The sequence below is a fragment of the Formica exsecta genome, unplaced genomic scaffold (assembly GCF_003651465.1).
Source record: "Formica exsecta isolate Colony F162 unplaced genomic scaffold, ASM365146v1 scaffold82, whole genome shotgun sequence".
In the NCBI taxonomy this organism is placed as follows: Eukaryota; Metazoa; Arthropoda; class Insecta; order Hymenoptera; family Formicidae; genus Formica; species Formica exsecta.
In genome coordinates this window covers 2,547,354-2,563,115 of record NW_021853592.1, presented here as the reverse complement: position 1 = coordinate 2,563,115, position 15,762 = coordinate 2,547,354, and the positions used below count along the sequence as shown (strand labels likewise).

At 29.0% G+C, this 15,762-nt stretch overlaps 1 protein-coding gene across 8 annotated transcripts in view; it reads right to left on the bottom strand.

Annotated features, from left to right (window-relative positions):
• LOC115244580 (calcium/calmodulin-dependent protein kinase type II alpha chain) overlaps nt 1–15,762 on the bottom strand; it is an 87,809-nt gene that overhangs the window by 12,669 nt on the left and 59,378 nt on the right. For 2 of the 8 annotated variants that reach the window (XM_029822327.1, XM_029822328.1), the window contains exons 13-14: nt 6,962–7,105; nt 3,515–3,589 (exon numbers count right to left, since the gene is read on the bottom strand). The exons of 5 other annotated variants lie outside the window; for them this stretch is intronic. In XM_029822327.1, coding sequence (XP_029678187.1) covers nt 3,515–3,589; nt 6,962–7,105 — 219 coding nt within the window. Of the gene's footprint in view, nt 1–3,514; nt 3,590–6,764; nt 6,877–6,961; nt 7,106–15,762 lie in introns of those variants that run through there. One more of the 8 variants, XM_029822335.1, reaches the window with a different exon arrangement.

Here is a 15,762-nt window from a genome sequence, read left to right as displayed (position 1 = left end):
TTTATGGGATCGCCATTATTCCGGATTACGAACTATTTGTACAACCATTTTGAAAAGCTCATAATCATTGCAACAAGCAAATACGTGAATGCTATAATACATTTTATAACACTTGATAGAGATAATGCATATATATTTATGAAATAATTTATTTAAGATACCGCGAATTAAAAAAAAAAAAAATCAAACTCACACAATTTGTGTCGAACGCAAAAAAATGTTTTTTAACAGTTGATTTAATACTATACATGTATATATACATTAACGTAACTTGATTATATAAACCTGTAAAATTTTGATATTCGTCTGTGATATAATTAAATTTGTAAGTGTTAATGTCAAGTAATTGTCAAGTAATTTCAGCTTTTATGGAATAAGTTTTTTTTTGTTCAGTCACAGTTATTATATATATAGAATGAAACAGTGCACCATTCTTGTAAAACTTAAAACATCTGTAGAAAAGATGTAATTTGATAATATATGTATTCCAAAATTTCGTTTTAGTCTTCTAGCCATTATTATAAACAATCTACGTAATATATAAATTTGCTTTGGTATTAATTATATAAATTAATGATGCGGTAGACAAAATGTATTAGATAGTGTATTATGTCTATGCGTGGGTTGGTCTTGTTTTTTGGTTACTTACTATATATGTATTTGTTTACGATGCGCAGAGATAGAGGTGAATGTTAAATATGATATAATAGATGGAATCAACGTAATTAAAGAAGTTCGATCTATTTATTATGTAATGAATGGCGATGCAAAATATACCTATATGATAATATCGATGCATCCGCATCAAGACTGAAACTACATACTTGTGGAATTGTAAAAGAATGTCAAAAAATAAATTATTAATTATTCTATTCCCAAACTTTCCCGCATGTTGAGATTTCTCCGAATGCAGACGTTTATTTTTCTTAATCGTTCATTTTCTTTAATCAATGCGTATTGTCATTGTTCTTATGAAATCTCGTATGTAACAAAATAAAGAAATCAGATATAGAAAAACATATGTGGAAAAAATTTTTTGAGCTAATTGAAGAATGATTTTGTCACACAGAAACATTTCATTAGAGCAACCATATTTTATTCATTCAGAAACCAAAATACTTATTATTATTATCACTTTTCTATTTATTCAGACACACTATTTTCCCAAATTCTGTAACTCTATGATTTTTTGGAGCAATATTTTTTTTTACGATATAATATATACAGTAAGAAGCATAATTGAACCATAAATAACATGTGTGTATTATAATAATTATTTATTGCTGTATACAATAGAATAGCCAGATAGCAGAAATAACAATAAATAAACAATAGCATAAATAAAATAATTAATATATTGCAAATGTCCACAGTATTCTTAAATAATATTTTTTAATATTTTTAATACTTGTTTAGTTAGCTATAATGATAAAAATTGAAAAACTTTTGCACTCTTTGAATAAAAATCTAATAAATTAAATAATTCTGGAGTTCCTCGCGTTTATTTAAAATATAAACTCTCGAAAGATCAAATTGTTATCGTCTTTATCTGGTTTAATTCTTATGTTATTTCTGTGATTTTCTGTGATCATTTCTTATGATTTTCTGTATTATCTTCTCTTAAGGAACAGTCTTCGCGACAGCATGTACATATATTTATAACAGCTTTTCTAACCATCAAGCTGTTGATAGTGATGGCACTCACATACACACACTTGTATTTGCACACACACACACACACAAAATAGAGAAAATCGAGCAGAATACACCTCGACTTTATCTCTAATCACTTTATTCAATTGTGCTAATTTTGAAGTACTTTAATGTCACTCTAAGTGATCAACAATTCTATTATATACGAATTAACAACAATTCATTAAACATTATATATGGTAAAAGGTCACCAATTTTATCGCTACTTAGGTATGTTGTAGGGAAGGTTATTCTGAGTAATTCCACGCAAAAATCAAGTGAGGGATGGTATAAAAATTACTCAGGACAATCTCTCCCCTACATATCCAACAATAAGTGATAAAATCAGTGAATTGTGACCTTTTATGCATATTTTATGCATATACCTTACGTTCTGATCAATAAATTTTTGAACATGTAATGACAAATATATGACAGTATTAATATTTTACCCATAAATTTTTTGAACCCAAAACAATATTAATATGTGTCTTGGCATAATAAATTCCGAAAATATTTTAACAAAACTTAATCCATTTGCTCCTGAACTTTGACAACCCAAAAAATTGATGATGAGAAATTACACGATTTATGCATTCGATTCTTTAATAAACTCCATAGGTTTTCGATCGAGGTTTAGATCTGACCTAATCACTATAGTATACAAAATTATTAAATACTTAACAAATCTTTTAATACACTTTTGGCAAAGTGTTTTGAATCTCGGATATGTTGAAAAACAATATCTTCTTCAACGAAAAGTGTTTTTTCAACAGTAAAACACATCCACTCTTAAAAAAGCATATAAAATCGATAGTTCAAATATTAAGTATGTATGTATAATTTTAATTTAATTGATTTTGGAAAAACGAAGAACTAGAATTAACATGCGAGTAATTATACACACGCATATTAGCGGTAAGAATAGGGCAATGGACATAAGTCACAAAACCTGGTCGACAGTTGCAACTAAATCCTAGCACTGTTTTATAAAATTTAACTATTTTTATAAAATATTTGATTATTGGTTCAATTATATATGCTCCTTACTGTATATATGTGTGTATATACATGTACATACAAAAAAATTGGTTATAAAATAAATATATCACTTCAAACTTTAATAAGTTTTGAGCATATAAATGAATCTTTTTAAAACTTTGAGGTGTGTGTACCGCACTCATGGAATCACGCGGGATTTTCCGTGGTATCTATAAAATTCAAAGTGATAGTTCTTCAATAGCGGATTCTTCATTATACTTGGCATTTCAATGTCATATTTAATCGTAATTGGATTAAAAGGACAATTATTTTTGTTTGAATAATATCACAAAGAGTTCGTTAGATCTGTTCTGTCCATTATATAGAACTAATATATTAAATATATTATGTTAAGATTTGATAGTTTAATGTCATATGCGATATCAGCAAAACCTCAAAAATTCTCCAGAAAAGACTTCTGAGTAATAAAATGAACCTCTATGGGTCTACCATTTTTGAATTTTTTTAGTACCACGGAAAATCTTGTGAGTACATAGCTTCAAAGTTTCAAGAGAAAATTCGTTCACACGTTATAAGTTATCAAAGTTTAAAATGTTATACTTATTTTATAACCATCTTGTGTATGTATGTGTGTGTATGTGTGTAATATTTTTTTTAGAGATCTGTGCTTCCCGGTGTTAAAATGCTTAAAGAAAGCACGAAGGCAGCCCATGCGTATCTCACAGCAAGCTGCAAGATGTGACGCTCCAACACGTTTGCTGCTGCGTGCTTCTCTCTCTCGTGTTTCCATCGAGCTTATGGGCGTCGACGATCCCCTTACCGAATTCCTCGTTCACGATGTGACCCATCCGGAATGCATATTGGCCGTCATCGCTCGTCCGTCGCGTTTTCTGTTCTGCACGTTTTAGCGAAAGAAAAGGCAGGTGGACGTGCAGGCAATCACAAGGGTGCGTGATCACGCATACGCAGTACGCGGAACACGTGCAGCATGCAGAAACATACAGACACAAACAAAAACAAATTGGTAATGTATAATGCCGATATAATAACATAATAATGCAGTAATTCGCGGAAGAAGAGGAGCACCGATAATTCATAGCTTCGCCGATAATTTGATTTTTAAGAATTTCGATTAATTAGACGATTAGAGAAGTATTTATAAGCTTATAGTTTAAAATTCACATTTAAATGAGGTGATACATCTAAAAATCTAAATAAACAAAATCTCAAAAAGAAAAAGTCAAATAAATAAATGAACTCTAGATACTTTCGTTACGATTTTACAGGCTTTATATTGATCTACTTATTTTCCAAATCAATTGCTATTCATAATTAATAAAAGTTAAACAAAAAATTACTTTTTTTAAATACAAGAAAAAACTAATCATTTCCCATTTTTTGACGTTGAATTCAGTAAATATGGATAAATGTTTACAAAAACATACATAGCACGTAGGATTATGTTAACTTTGACATATATCTAGTGTAATTTATGGTAAAGCAAAAATTATAATTTTTGAGATTTTTTACATTAAAATTTAGTAATTTTTAAATTACGTTAAAAGTATATGTACAAGAAAGTAGGCAAAAAATATGACTGACATCTCGACACACGTTGATGATTGGTTGACATAAGGTGATGATTTTGAGTAATCTTGAACAGATTTTAGTTGTCACTCATTCTTTATTAAAAAATTATTTATTAACAAAAATTTAATTATTAATGAAAAAAGTTGATGATGTAAACAAGTGTTAAACGTAATAATTTGAATTTTACCAAGCATGAAATTTACATTAGTTGCATTTTTGCATATTTAAATTAATGCATGGGTGAAGAAGGGGGTTTGTTTCTCATCTTGCATCCTTCCCCTAAATAGATTCTAATCTAATCCAAACCTATTTCTGATTTGAAATTAAAATTAGATTGGCTTCGATTAGAATATTTGCTGGATAGGGATGTAAGAAGAGAAGCTCCACTCCTGCATTTACTCTTCCACTCATATACATTTACTTTATAATATTTATACAAACAATAATTTAGTGCTTATATCATTAATACGGAGCGTATATATAAAATAATTGAAGAGATAGAAGACAGTGCAGCAATTGATTCCTCTCATTATTTTATGCGTAAAAATATTTAGGTAATCAAAAAATAAATATTTTATGAGATATTTTATAGTTTATGTAAACTTTATGTCAAATTAAAGAATAAAATATCTCATAAACTATTAAATTTTTGGCCATACCACCTTTATAACTTTTTACGCTTAATATTGCGAGAAATTGATTTATGTAAACAAATTAAGGTGGTTTCATTTAAAAAAAATGAAGATGGAATTGAAATAACCTCATGAGATCTTCATCTAAGATCAAACCAATGGCATCATCTTATGTCCGAAAAAAATAAAACTTTTGTATGAAACATTTTTTTATAAAAGACGTGGGAAAAAAAGATATTTAGGTGGAGACATTAAAATGACTCATCCTGTATAGATTTTCAATGATCTAATTTTTAATTCATAACCTTTTCGCAATATAAAGCCTATCATTAAATATCTTATTAAGTATAGTCAACACAATAAATTCTTTATCAGAGCTGGAAATTTTCTCATCAATATACTTAATTGTGTGATTGCAATAACACTTTTCTTCAACACATTATATACCATAACTCTAATGTGACAAAATACATTAAAGTAGCCCTTTCTTGTAATTTTAACTACAAATTTCTCAAAATTGTAATGTGATGGAGCAATTTAAAATCGTATTCAACGTTAAAAAAGCTATGAGAGTGATTAGTTTGTTCTTGTGTTTTTTTGTTGAATTGTGTAATATATGGCATACAGAAATATTGTTGGGCGTGTTTTTCTCACGCATTTGAATTTAGTCTCATCTGACATTAACATTTAATAATCACATTAATATCAATTGCCTCATTCGCGCACAGGTGGCAGCTACCTGACATAATGTCGATCAAAATGACATCCCATCGGATAATATCCCAGAAGACGGAGAAGTTTCTTTGTTAGATTAAATTGAGCTTGCAAGTTCTATCTGTTTAAATGGCAACTAGAATAAACCGGTTTTGCGATGAAAGAGAATGTAGAGAGTGGAAAACATAAATTTATGCATGTTAATGCTCAGGTTGCATGTTTCAATAATGACGAAGAAATATGAATGAAAGCAGAGTCTCTTGCGATTAAATTGCTGATGGATTTGAATATACATTTATATTGTTTTCACTGATATCTTGTTAACTATTAAATACCTAATAAACAGCTCATTTTTATAAAAATAATATAAACAAATGTGATTACAATTCTTTCTTACAATTTTCTAATTTTATCTTCCAGTATATAACAAAAGTTTTCTATATTTTGAATTTAAAAACAATTCTAAATTAATAAATTAGAAAGAAAAAAAGATATTGAAACCTAAATTATTTTATTGAGAAAAATATAGTTTCCGGATGTATCCACTTTTACTTATCACAGCGTTAATTGTATCAAATATTTATTGTTTATATATGGTATTTTAATAATATTATAGTCACAATTATGCGTGTCGATTGCAAATTGTATTTTTAATGTCAAAATAAGCCATAATTAATTCCGTCATTTTCATTCATGCATTATCATGATAATGTAATTCATACATGAATGCAGAGAAAGCGTATCTAAACGTCGTAGCCGTAAATCATAGTGAACATTAATGCCAATTATTTATAGATGGTACAAATGAAAAAATGCGTGCTTTTCGGGTAATACTTCTCTCTAGTCGTCTTGTGAATACTATACGATCGTACTTTCAATATTTCACCAAATGTTCTTTTATTGTTATTTATAGTAAACATTTATTTAAATTTATAGATGTATGAATTGTTTTGTCGAAGCGAGGACACCAGCTCTCTCTCTCCACCAGCTTTATAGAAAATTATATACATTTTGATCAATCAAGAGCTCAAATAAAAAAATATTAATCACACAGATTCATCATGCAAATTTTACAAAAATTAGTGAAAATATCCAAAAAGAATATAAAAAATATATATTTTTTCTACTTTAACAATATTACCCAATTACTACTGATTGCACAATAATTAATAACAATCGGAAATAATCGATAATTCTGTGGCATGCAATGACAATTGAGAATGAATTATAGCTGTATTTCCATTTCCTGAAAAAAGGAACAACTCTTAGAAAGGGTGGAAAGGGGGGAAAGGGTGGAAGGAAAAGATGTACCAGATTATCATGCTACAAACCGATGGCCAAGGAATCCTCGCGTCGCTGTGCCATCGGCTCGTTCTTGCTGTTGATACTGGGCGGCGACGATAGCGATGCGCCACCCTGGCTATTTTGGCTGTTATTACTGCTACTGCTGTTGTTATCGTCTCCTGCGTTGTCAGCTAGTCATGCAATCAACCAATCAAATACAAGCTAGTGTCAACGTCAAAGAAGCGTTTTGCGTTAGGTCGGTATCCGATCATGCTCTCGATCAGTAATTATTTGTCGGCTCAATCTACGTTCTTTTGCGATATCTCGGTTATAAGTTATGGGAAAAGATATGATTAAAAAATATCGGAATCGCCATAAACAAAATGTCCTGAAACTATTACATAATGTTTTATTTATTAATATTTAAGGTTATTTGATGAAAACGTGGTTGAGTCCAGAATTTAAATTCCTCCCAAGTACTATATAAGTATAATTTTAAATATAAATTTAAGTTAACTAAATTTTATTTGTGTGTTTTCCCACGCTCGCATATATCTTGCAAATTTATGGTTTTTTATATCAAAAATTCTATATAATAATTAAAAAAATAAATAATAAATAAATTTACTACTTATAAATTTAATAATAAAAATTAATACTTCGCCATATGTAGTAAATTTTACAATTTGTAAAATAACTAGTTTTTTAAACATAACATTTATATAGTATTTTATAATGTAAAAAATATATAAAGCTATGTAATATATTATACAGGATATTCCATTTTAAACAATCCAACCGAATATCTCGAAAACTGAGCCCGGTAGGCAAAAATGTTTCACAGAAAATTTGTAGAGTTTTAAGAAAGAAAAAAGCTAGTTACTTTAGATTTTAATTAAAGTTATTTAAGGTCATGTATAGAGATTAATCTTGTTTAGGCTTCAGACCATTCATGTTTTCTATGGCAATTTTCTACGCAAAATTGAGCGATCTTTTAGAATCACTTGGGGGCACTGGACAAAATCCCAAATTTCTGGAACCTTGATGAGTTCGCAGACGTAATCTTCACTCTTAGCACTTATTGAAACATTCTTTATTGACTGGTCCCAAAATTTATTTATTTGGCTCCGGACAAAGATGAACGGTCTCTTGTGAGTAGATACAAAAAAAAAAAAAAATCGATAAAAGTTAAATTAGTTGCTTATTATCGAAAAATGTAACAAAATTATTATTTTTTGTTATAAACAAAATTTGTAACGCGATTATAATTATTAAAAAATGTAACTGTAAAACTGTAGCCCACAGTGTTACAAGTAACGCGTTACTTCTCAACTCTGTGTTTATATACATATATGTACATGTATGTACATATATATGCGCATGCACATACACATGTATTATTTATGCGTAACTGTTTGAGAAAAATCTTGATAAAGCGTGAAAGCAGAAATGGGTCATTCGGCTTATGCAACCTTACCGATACGTCGATCAGACCGCCGCTGGCTTGCGCATTAGCATCTCTCCTTTTCTGGATACATATGTCTACCTCCTATTCTGCGACACGAGCAGAGAGAGACTGCAGCATTTAAGTAATGATTGTTTCGCGGAACGAGTCCATAAAATTATTCTTCCGCAAAAAAAAAAAATAAATAAATAAATCAACAAAGAAAGAAATCAGTGAGCAAAAAAATAAATCAAAAACGGCTTGGATAGCGGCTCTGCTCAAGCCGCTAATTAGATATTAGAAAAAAGTAATTAATTAATTGCATTTACGCGCATTAACTATTATAGAGTAATTATTAAATATTATTCAAAAATTGACTATTCAAAAACAAATTTTAAGTCACAAGAAGATAGACTTAAGACCAAAATAAAATATAAAACGCTTATCGTACCCGGATTATAACTAAAAGAATCCTAAATTACTTAGGGCCAATTATATATAGTGTATAGTGGAATCTCAAAATGACAGTAAATATATATATATATATATTTACTATCATAAGAGCAGTATTATATCAATGTAACTGTGTTTTCTAAGAAAAAACGTTTTGTAAAATCTACAGCTTGAAAAATAATTTACTATTTTATAAAAATTTTAAGTCATATAATTTGTACTATTTTATGCACAAGTTTTAAATCTGTATAAAATGGACTTAAAGCCAAAGTAAAGTATAAAAACTTGGCATACTCGCGACATATTAAGGCGCATTGTTGCTTTGTATATATGTATTGCGATCCTGTGTTTCGTCCTTTCGTCAATACTGTCTATAAAATCATATTTTAAGATTGTCTCTCCTAGCATATTGTCAAAGAAGTTGTTTAACAACAAAAGCAAGCAGCATCTTAGAAGATCGGTAACAGCTGTCAAGCTGTGTAGTCGTGTTTTGAGAGCTTTGCCAGTTAACTAGATTATCGTGTTCCCTTAAACAAGTCTTATTAAAGTTATCTATTTTTCAAAACTGTTTCTCTTTATTCAGAGCGCGAGTGCGAGTGCAATGGAATTAGTGCCTCGTCGCTTTGATATATCGAGATCGACCCGCAGACCCGCAGAACAATATATATGTATAGGGTGTATATTATATAATTCGCACTCGCGAATTACGTTGCATCATTTCTGAATAAAAAATAAATCAAGAAGACTTGAACCATTTTTTTCTGCGATGCTTAACAAAAAAGAAATTATCAAATGCGGCTTACGGACGTATGCCTGTCGTGTTTTGAGAGCTTTGCCAGTTAACTAGATTATCGTGTTCCCTTAAACAAGTCTTATTAAAGTTATCTATTTTTCAAAACTGTTTCTCTTTATTCAGAGCGCGAGTGCGAGTGCAATGGAATTAGTGCCTCGTCGCTTTGATATATCGAGATCGACCCGCAGACCCGCAGAACAATATATATGTATAGGGTGTATATTATATAATTCGCACTCGCGAATTACGTTGCATCATTTCTGAATAAAAAATAAATCAAGAAGACTTGAACCATTTTTTGCGGCTTACGGCTTACGGACGTATGCCTGCCTAAAAAACGGGGCTGAATGGGTTATCTTTATGTAATAATTTCTTTTTTCTTAAGCATCACAGAAAAAATGGTTCGGAGTTTTCCGATTTATTTTTCATTCGGATATAACGCTATGTAATTCGTAAGCGTGAATTATGATAGATCTTGTGTGTATATGTGTGTGTATACGTGCGTTGTGCGTGCGTGCGCGTGTATCTGTAGGGGAAGATATGATAATATAAACCACCTTTTTGGTTGTAGATAAAATATTTAATTTTAAATGCAATTATATCATCAATATCATTAATAACCGGCAGTGTTAGCAAATATCAGCAAATATCTCTTATCGCGTATTATTAGTAATTAGAAGAAAAATAGAACTATTCAAAGAGTATAAAAAATTTTTTTAACATTTTGCCAATGTGAGTCTTAAATAGCGGGGTAGTATTATGAAACAGATATAAAAATAAAAGCAAAAACCTTTTCTTTTTGTTTTTTACTATTAAAACAACTATTTTGTTGAATTTCTTTAAATGTAAAAAAAAATTATACTTCAAAAATAAATATAAAAATTGTTTTTAGAAATTAAGAAAAGTCGACTAAATTCAAATTATATTAAAACTCTTCATGGACACCAGAAGTCGCAAATAAAAATATTAGAATAAAAAACTAATATACGGCTCTGATAATAAGGTAAAAATTACAATGTAAATTCTTTGGGCAAATAAGAGCCGAACGCGAATGGTAATGCATAAGTTTAATAGAAAATTAATTTTTTTCTTGAAACTAAATGATTCGGCAAAATCAATTTTCTATGAAATTTACACATTATCATCTGCATTTGGCACTGATTTATCCGGAAAATTTATGTTGTGATTTTCACCTCTCTCTCTCTCTCTTTTCCTCTTAGAACCGTATTATAGTTCTTTCTATTATATATTATACTATTATATACTAGTATATATATATAGTTCTTTTTATTTGTATTTTTGTTCATTTTGCAAAAAGAAACGTTATTATTAAATATATATATGTAGGCAAAATATGAGAAGTATCATAGTGTGAGATCTGAAAAATTCATTGTCAGTGACACAGAGTTGTCTGGAAAGCGAAAGATTCGGTTTCAATTCTTGATTCAACCGCGATTTGCGTTCCTATATTTCTCTAGCTTACGCGTCTTTAGGAATATACGGGGTTTATTAAAATAAATCTCGGATTGGAGATTATTTTAATTACTTGGTATCAACCAAGAAAAATTTGTGTTCTGTGCACAACTATTATTTAGTTTCAAGAAAAAAAAAATTAATTTTCTATGAAACTTACGCATTACCATCCGCGTTTGGCTGTTATTTGCCCGGGGAATTTACATTGTAAAAACATCAGGTTCACACCCACTGCAAATAACCATAGTAATGTATATTAGTATATGTATATATATTATAGTATAATCAAAAATGGTTATGGTTACTATAGTTACTGATAAATTTTAGCAGTTGTTTTAGAAATTATTCTGTTCTGTTTCATATTACTACCCTGTTTTATATTTTCTACGCTTTTCTCTATATATTTTTTCACGATATAAAAATTATTTATCTCAATCAAATAATATATAAAGGCTTTCACACATAATATTTATATTTTTGTTAATACAAAATTTTTTGTAAATTTTGTACAAAAACACAAGTGTTAAGAAAAATATTTATAATGACTTATTAGTCTAAATCTACACACTAAAACACACTACTTATGCGTAAAGTTAGTAATAAGTAATTATTAATTAATTAAGTAATTAGTAATGAAGTATACATTTTTATATTATTATTTATATAACATTTTATTTAAGCTATTTAAAGTTAAGATTTGCCAACTATTATTTGGAAACATTAAAATAATCTTAGGTTTGTGAAACGCAAACGCGTATCTTAATGCGATCCAAGTATTCTAAGTTTGTATACTTTGGTTTTAAGTCTGTTTTATGCAATTTATAATTTGCATAGCAATTTTTTTCAAACATATATAGTATATAGAGCGTATAAAATATTTTATACGAATTAAAAGAGTCCTAAATTGCTTAAGGTTAATTATAAATTGATGCTTCATAAGTGATTATTTTTGGGGTAACGCAGTATATGTAAGTAATGGCACCACGTATATGGACTTGCGCGATAGCATTTAGATAAATGCACTAACATAAGTCAAGATTGAGAAATCCACGTGTAAGGTTTAATTGAATAACCTAGGATAAAGATGTAGATATATGGATCCTCTCCGAAGGACTTATCTATAACTTATCATCATTTCAAGCAAAGTTAAGGATATCATCGCTTCTTGCAATAGGACCAAATGTTTCATAAATCATAGAGGTGTAAAAATAATTAGAATAAAACTGTCGACTAAAAATGTTGCATTTTTAAAATTTTTTATCTGGTATGTGATTTACACTGTTTTAAAAAGTATAAATTTAAAAATCATTCTATTAAAAAAAATAATTTGACTCGTTAAGCCTAATCATTTTTACACTTATGAATATTAATTCATAGAAGATGATATAATTACGAGATTTTATTAAAAAGTTCTCGAAATTTATGTACAAAAAATTAACAGCTTACTAGAAAAATTAATGGTCTTCATTATTCCCTTCCCATTTATGCAAGGATTGCAACGCGTTTTTAACGATCAAAAACACTGCTGGAAATCATTCTCTGTCAGCGTCTTCATCATATCCTGCGATATGGCCTGGATATTTTCTATCGAATCTTTTCCTCTGAAACTGCATTTTCATTTTTAGAAACATGAAAGAATCGAGATTAGGTGAGAATGACTTACAGCAATGATTTCAATCATTAAAATCGCGCTGGAATCATTGCATAAATGGGGACTACTTCATGGGTGATAAAGATCATTAATTCTTTTAGTAAGCTATTAATTTTTTATATATAAATTTCTCGGGAACTTTTGAATAGCACCTCGTATAAGATATTATAAAAATAAGATTAGCTGTCGTGTTAATAATGAAATAAATTAATAGCTATCGCGGTTTGATTAAAAGCAAATCTAAACACACAGTGATTCAAAATCATCCCGATAATACGGTTGCAAAATTCAAGGATCAATTTGATTAATGTCAATTACGATAATTCGCCAGATAATATATCTAACTACATCGGCTACGTGATACGATTTTGCAATCACGCAGCATATTAAGAGAGGGCATAGGAGGATCCTTATTCCAGGCTGTGGGATTAATTTCAGATTGATTCACAGCAAGATCAACGTATAGAAGAAAAAAGACAAAAAAAATTGAGAGACAGAAAGTTATCGCCGAAATGTTAATCGATGAAACGAGAGGAGAAACGGTAAATCCGTATAATTTCGCAAAAGCAGCAACAGAAAAAATGTAAAAATCCAGGTTCAAAAATAGGCGCGCAGCCTCTTGCAAAATCGGCCTCCCCCATTCGCGACAATCTCTTTCGTTTGTGATTATTATCTTTCTCTTAATATTAATATCTTATGAATATTTCAAAGTTTTTTATATTAAATTAAATATCAGAGAAATGACATGCATCGTGGACGATTTTTCAGATATATTGGAAATGAAATCGTTTTCGAAATGTACGCGATCAGAAACGACGAATAACTTACAAAAATAATTTTGTAAATGTTTCTTTACTTGAAGTTTTTCAATATTGTGCATCCGAGAAGTTGTCTTCCGATGCAAGCTGTTTTGATCATAAAGTTTGGTGGAATCGAGTTAACTTGCTGCAATATAATTCACACCAAAACTTAAATGATCATGCTAGTCATTATGTTTTCAAATCTTAAAAAGAGAGTCCGATAAATATTCAAAAAATATATTTTTTAAGTTGAGTTTTATATTGACAAACTTTTATATTAGTATAATCTATATAAACTGTTATGTATATATTTTGCACAGCGTCTTTATTTCTAGTATAACAATAATATGTTGTAAATCATTGTATATCTCACACACAGTAAAAATAAAATTAATTTTATTATTAAATTAGTAATTTTATTATTAAATTAAATTTTGCAATAAGTAATATTAATTTCACGTTTCATGTTTAAACGATATATGTATATTATGACACGTGATATAAATTGCTGCGTCTAAATTCCGCTCTTTGCAATTTTGCATAAGTTTAAAGTTGCGTTAATCGCAAAATATTGTCACAATTAGTTTTTGATTTATTGTAATAAAAATAAATGCATTCAAATTATATCAATTAAATATTGTATCAAAAATCAAATTCATATAACTTTTGGATTTATGTGAATTTATTATCGGTTGACACTCGAGGATAATTTGCTCGTAATAATCAATCCATATATTAACTTAAACATAGTAAACCGTATCAATTGGATAATGTTTACGAAATATTATGAGATTTAAGAAATTTAAGATAATTTAATTTGATTTAAAATTTGAGGAAAAAATAAACATATTAAAGCACACTGAATGAAACTGCAAATTTTTGCAAGATAGCTTATGAGTTCAGTTTTTCTTTGACGTTTAATGATATGTATGTTTAAATACTATCTCTTATTTAAAAATTAAAAGATTAAAAACGCGAATGGGAGAAGCCAGTGCCGATTGCGGCACGTTCACAAAGTAATGAAAAATAGATATATGTATATATGTATGTATGTATGTATGTATACAGGGTGTTTAAAAAAAACCATTCAATATTTATATGATAGTATATATCGTACTGAGTAAAAAACCTTAGTAAACATAGATCGAAAGTTCAACCGTTTCTAAGATATAAACATTTTTGTATGTTAACGTCATGATTGACTTACTGGCTTTTACGTGTTGCATGCGATGTGAGAAAAAGATAATCTGTCTAAATCTTTATTTACAAAAGGTGTTCCACATGTCCTCCTTCCATTTCCATACACGTTTGGTATCTTCCTTGATAAAGATCCGCAATCGCCGGTTGATGACAACTGACTAATTGCCGGTGAAATCTTCTGTTATGAAGTATGTATGGAAATTGAATGAGGACATTCAAAACGCGGTTTATAAACACTGAGGTAAACATCGCATGCGACACGTGGAAGCCAGTAAGTCAATCATGATGCTAACATACAAAAATGTTTATATCTCAAAAACGGTTGAGCTTTCGACCTATGTTTACTAAGGCTTTTTTTACTCAATATATGGTGTGTCCAATCTACCATATAAATATTGAATGGTTTTTTTTAAACACCCTGTATACATACATACATACATACATATATACATATATCTATTTTTCATTACTTTGTGAACGTGCCGCAATCGGCACTGGCTTCTCCCATTCGCGTTTTTAATCTTTTAATTTTTAAATAAGAGATAGTATTTAAACATACATATCATTAAACGTCAAAGAAAAACTGAACTCATAAGCTATCTTGCAAAAATTTGCAGTTTCATTCAGTGTGCTTTAATATGTTTATTTTTTCCTCAAATTTTAAATCAAATTAAATTATCTTAAATTTCTTAAATCTCATAATATTTCGTAAACATTATCCAATTGATACGGTTTACTATGTTTAAGTTAATATATGGATTGATTATTACGAGCAAATTATCCTCGAGTGTCAACCGATAATAAATTCACATAAATCCAAAAGTTATATGAATTTGATTTTTGATACAATATTTAATTGATATAATTTGAATGCATTTATTTTTATTACAATAAATCAAAAACTAATTGTGACAATATTTTGCGATTAACGCAACTTTAAACTTATGCAAAATTGCAAAGAGCGGAATTTAGACGCAGCAATTTATATCACGTGTCATAATATACATATATCGTTTAAACATGAAACGTGAAAT